This window comes from Antrostomus carolinensis, unplaced genomic scaffold (assembly GCF_000700745.2).
Source record: "Antrostomus carolinensis isolate BGI_N321 unplaced genomic scaffold, ASM70074v2 scaffold50760, whole genome shotgun sequence".
In the NCBI taxonomy this organism is placed as follows: Eukaryota; Metazoa; Chordata; class Aves; order Caprimulgiformes; family Caprimulgidae; genus Antrostomus; species Antrostomus carolinensis.
This window is the reverse complement of record NW_010291614.1, coordinates 30,348-33,616: the sequence shown is the minus strand read 5'-3', so window position 1 is coordinate 33,616 and position 3,269 is coordinate 30,348. Positions and strand designations below refer to the sequence as shown.

The window sequence follows — 3,269 nt, the reverse complement described above, 5'->3', positions numbered from 1 at the left end:
TTTTTTTTTTGTTGGCCCAAGGTGTTATGATTACCGAGGAGTGGAGGAGAGATTCCTGACTTGAAGACATTAGCAGAACCTTTGTAATTGAGACAATCATAGTGTCTGTCAAGTCCTAAATTTTGTAAGTAGCATCTGAAACGAGGGAAGCTGTATTTCCCAAAGAGCACTGGGAAGCATGCTACAAAGCAGAGAGCTCCCATCTTTTTTAGCGTGTCCTTCCAGTAATCTTTTGGTTTCTTGACTGACAGGTGGACTCGACCCAGATTTGAAAGCTGCCTACAACTCTTTTATGAAGTCATGTGAGAAAGGTGGGAAGAAGTCGGTAAATGCTTGTCATAACATTGGGCTGTTGGCCCACGATGGGAGAGTAAACGATGATAAACCTGATCCCGTTGTCGCTAGGGACTATTACACAAAAGCCTGTGATGGCAATTTTGCTCCGAGCTGCTTCAACCTCAGTGTAATCTACCTCCAAGGAGCACCGGGGGTCCCTAAGGACATGAACCATGCTTTGAAGTACTCGCTGAAAGGGTGTGAGCTGGGTCACATCTGGGCTTGTGCCAATGCCAGTCGAATGTACAAACTGGGAGATGGCATTGAGAAGAATGATGCTAAGGCAGAGGATCTGAAAAACAGGGCAAAACAGTTGCATAAAGAACAGAAAGAAGCCTCAAGTTCTTTAACGTTTGGGGAGTAAAACTGTCAGGTGCAGTTACTAAGACTGCAGTTTTAAATGGCAAGTGAACTTGTTATTTAAATTGTGAGCATAGTTTTCACTTATAATGAAGAAATATCTTGTATTTGCATATGCAAATAAACTTTTATTTTTGTGGATGCAACGAATTGCTAACTCTGCTGTGCCTTTCTGAGTTTTTGAATACACAGGTTCTTATGTGTATTGCTTAGATCCCTCCTCTTCTTTAAGGAAGACAAAAACTTCTGGCCTTTTGGAAGTTTGTCCCCATGGTTTCAAGTCTGAAAGGGTCTCTCTCGTGTCTAGCGCTTCAGTATCGAGGCTTGTGCTTGGATCAGTTCTAACATACACACACAAAGTCACAGTTGCAAGGTGATCCAAACTTGGGACATTCAGAACTGTGCCATCTCTTACAAGCAACTGTAGAACTTTGATAATGTGCACGCTTGGTGATCTGCTCTAAGGCTGCTTTGTACCAGGACAGCTTGAGAAACTTGAGTTTATTTGCATAGTACATGCATTCGTGTGCTTCTCGGCATGCCAGCGTTTCAGCCTGCACACGGCCACAGCAACAGCAAGGAGGAATAGTGAACTGAGTGTGCTAGCACATTTTCTGCTACCTACTGCTTAAAAAATTCAGAACATGCCAGACTTGGACAAACAGCGGCTGGCTCTTTTTTCCTCCTCTTAGGCTGTGGCTCAAGAGTCAAGGCCCAGAGGTTACTAATATGTGCAGGAGTAATTAATTCTGTTGAGTGCAGTGAGATGGTTCCTTTGTGAGAGTTGGTGGCTAGATATTTACAAACACTCACAGATTTCTAAATGCTCTAGATATGTTCTTTTGAAGTACCTGAGTCAAATGGTTGTTGCTTAAGTTCCCTCTTAGTTCTTTCAAAGCTGGTCTTAAACATCTGTGTCACCGAAGCTTCACTATACTGAGAAAGCTCAAAATTGTGTTAATTGATTTATGCAACTCTACTGTCACTTAAAGGCAGCATGAACAAAGCTCACTACAAGTGTCTTGACAGGAAATAATTTTTTTTAAAACTGATTTAATATTTCTAGATCCAAAATTTAAATGGCAGTATATACATAGAGACATCTCTGCCTATAGATCTTGCAAAGGGAGTAAGCAGGAGAGACAGAGGCAGGAGAGAAAGGAACTTAATTAGCTCTGCTGGGCAGATGAGCTACAGGGGCAGAGCTTGAGAGAGCTGGCCCAGATTGTGGAGGAAATGAGAGCACTAGGAACTGGCCTAGATCTACTGAATTACAGATGAATATCCAAGGCCAGAGATTCCCTTTCAGACAAGGCGTGCACACAGGTTTTAAATACCTTCAGCCTGAATGTTTTTAGCATCTTGCCAACTCATTTGTTGCTGTGTATCTGACTGCCATGTGTGCCTGACTGCTTTAGGATTGCTCTCCAGTGCACGGTGATAACCCCTTATTCAATTACACACACATTGTTTTACTTTCCTGCCAGCTTCTGAAACATAATGTTCTATTTTTTATAATAGCTTACCTATATGCAAACCATAACTAAACATATATAGTCTGAAACAGCTGTCTAAATAAATGGGGCAGTATATGTAAATGTATCGATGCACTGACACAATCCTTTATAATTTTGGTGTGTATAAATATATGCAAAGTTTGCATGTGATTTGCTGTAAATTTACTGCTAATAAGGAACATGAATGCTCTGACTATGGTCTGAATAAAGATACAAACTTACTATTGAAGTAAATTAAGTGAGAGAAGAAACAGCACTAATTTGGCTATTGCCACAACTGAAAGCAGAATTGTTAGAATCTCACTGCGTGCTGTCTCAGGCAGAGCATGTATGAATTAAAGCAGCTCTTCCAACTTAACTACACTTCTAACAGATTTCTTGGAGGGGATATGCTTACTGCTGGAATAAAAACCCCAGCAGCATAGTGCAGTGGTGAAACAGGTATGCTGTAACCACAGAGGGCAGTCTATGAAAAGCGTTCTTGCATACTGTGGGTGGAAGGCCTATGGCTCTTGATTTCAGCAGCCTGCAAAAGAAATAGCAGTGGTGACAAGAGAGATTATTTTTTCTGTTAACACAGTTTATGTTTTATGGCAGTTTAAGAAGGTAAAGCTCTTTTAGAGGAGCACACTGTGCCTGATTCTTTGCTAGGTACTATTCTGGGCATTTGTTTCACTTGGGAAAGGTAAGTAAATGCTACCTCTGCGGAGCGTAACAGTCTAGTAATAGAACAGTTTGGAAGCCATGTGTACAGTGTGAGTACAGGTGGCTCCAGGCATTGGAGAATTGGGTGACATTTTAAGCCCTGATCTTTTTTTTGAGCTTGTAATGTTCACTGCCTCCGAGTGGCTTGTTCAGATCCTCAGTCCAAACGAACCTGCTGCACTAGAGCAGGATTTCTTCCACCAGAACTAACGATTGTCAGTGATCCCTCCGGAGAACTTCCAGTCAACACAGCAACAGGCACCTGGGAACATCCTCAATGAAAGTGACACAGGTTGCAGATAAAGAAAGCCACATATAAAGTGCATGTTGCGGGGAGTTTTTTTATAGCAC

The 3,269-nt window shown here is 41.8% G+C and overlaps 1 protein-coding gene across 1 annotated transcript; it reads left to right on the top strand.

Moving 5' to 3' along the window:
- Nucleotides 1–251: 251 nt before the first annotated feature.
- On the top strand, nucleotides 252–872 carry COA7 (cytochrome c oxidase assembly factor 7; the record flags this gene model as incomplete). Its single annotated transcript, XM_010176616.2, has 1 exon — nucleotides 252–872. A coding segment is annotated over one exon (449 nt), but the record flags the coding sequence as incomplete, so codon positions are not given.
- Between the last annotated feature and the right edge of the window lie 2,397 nt (nucleotides 873–3,269).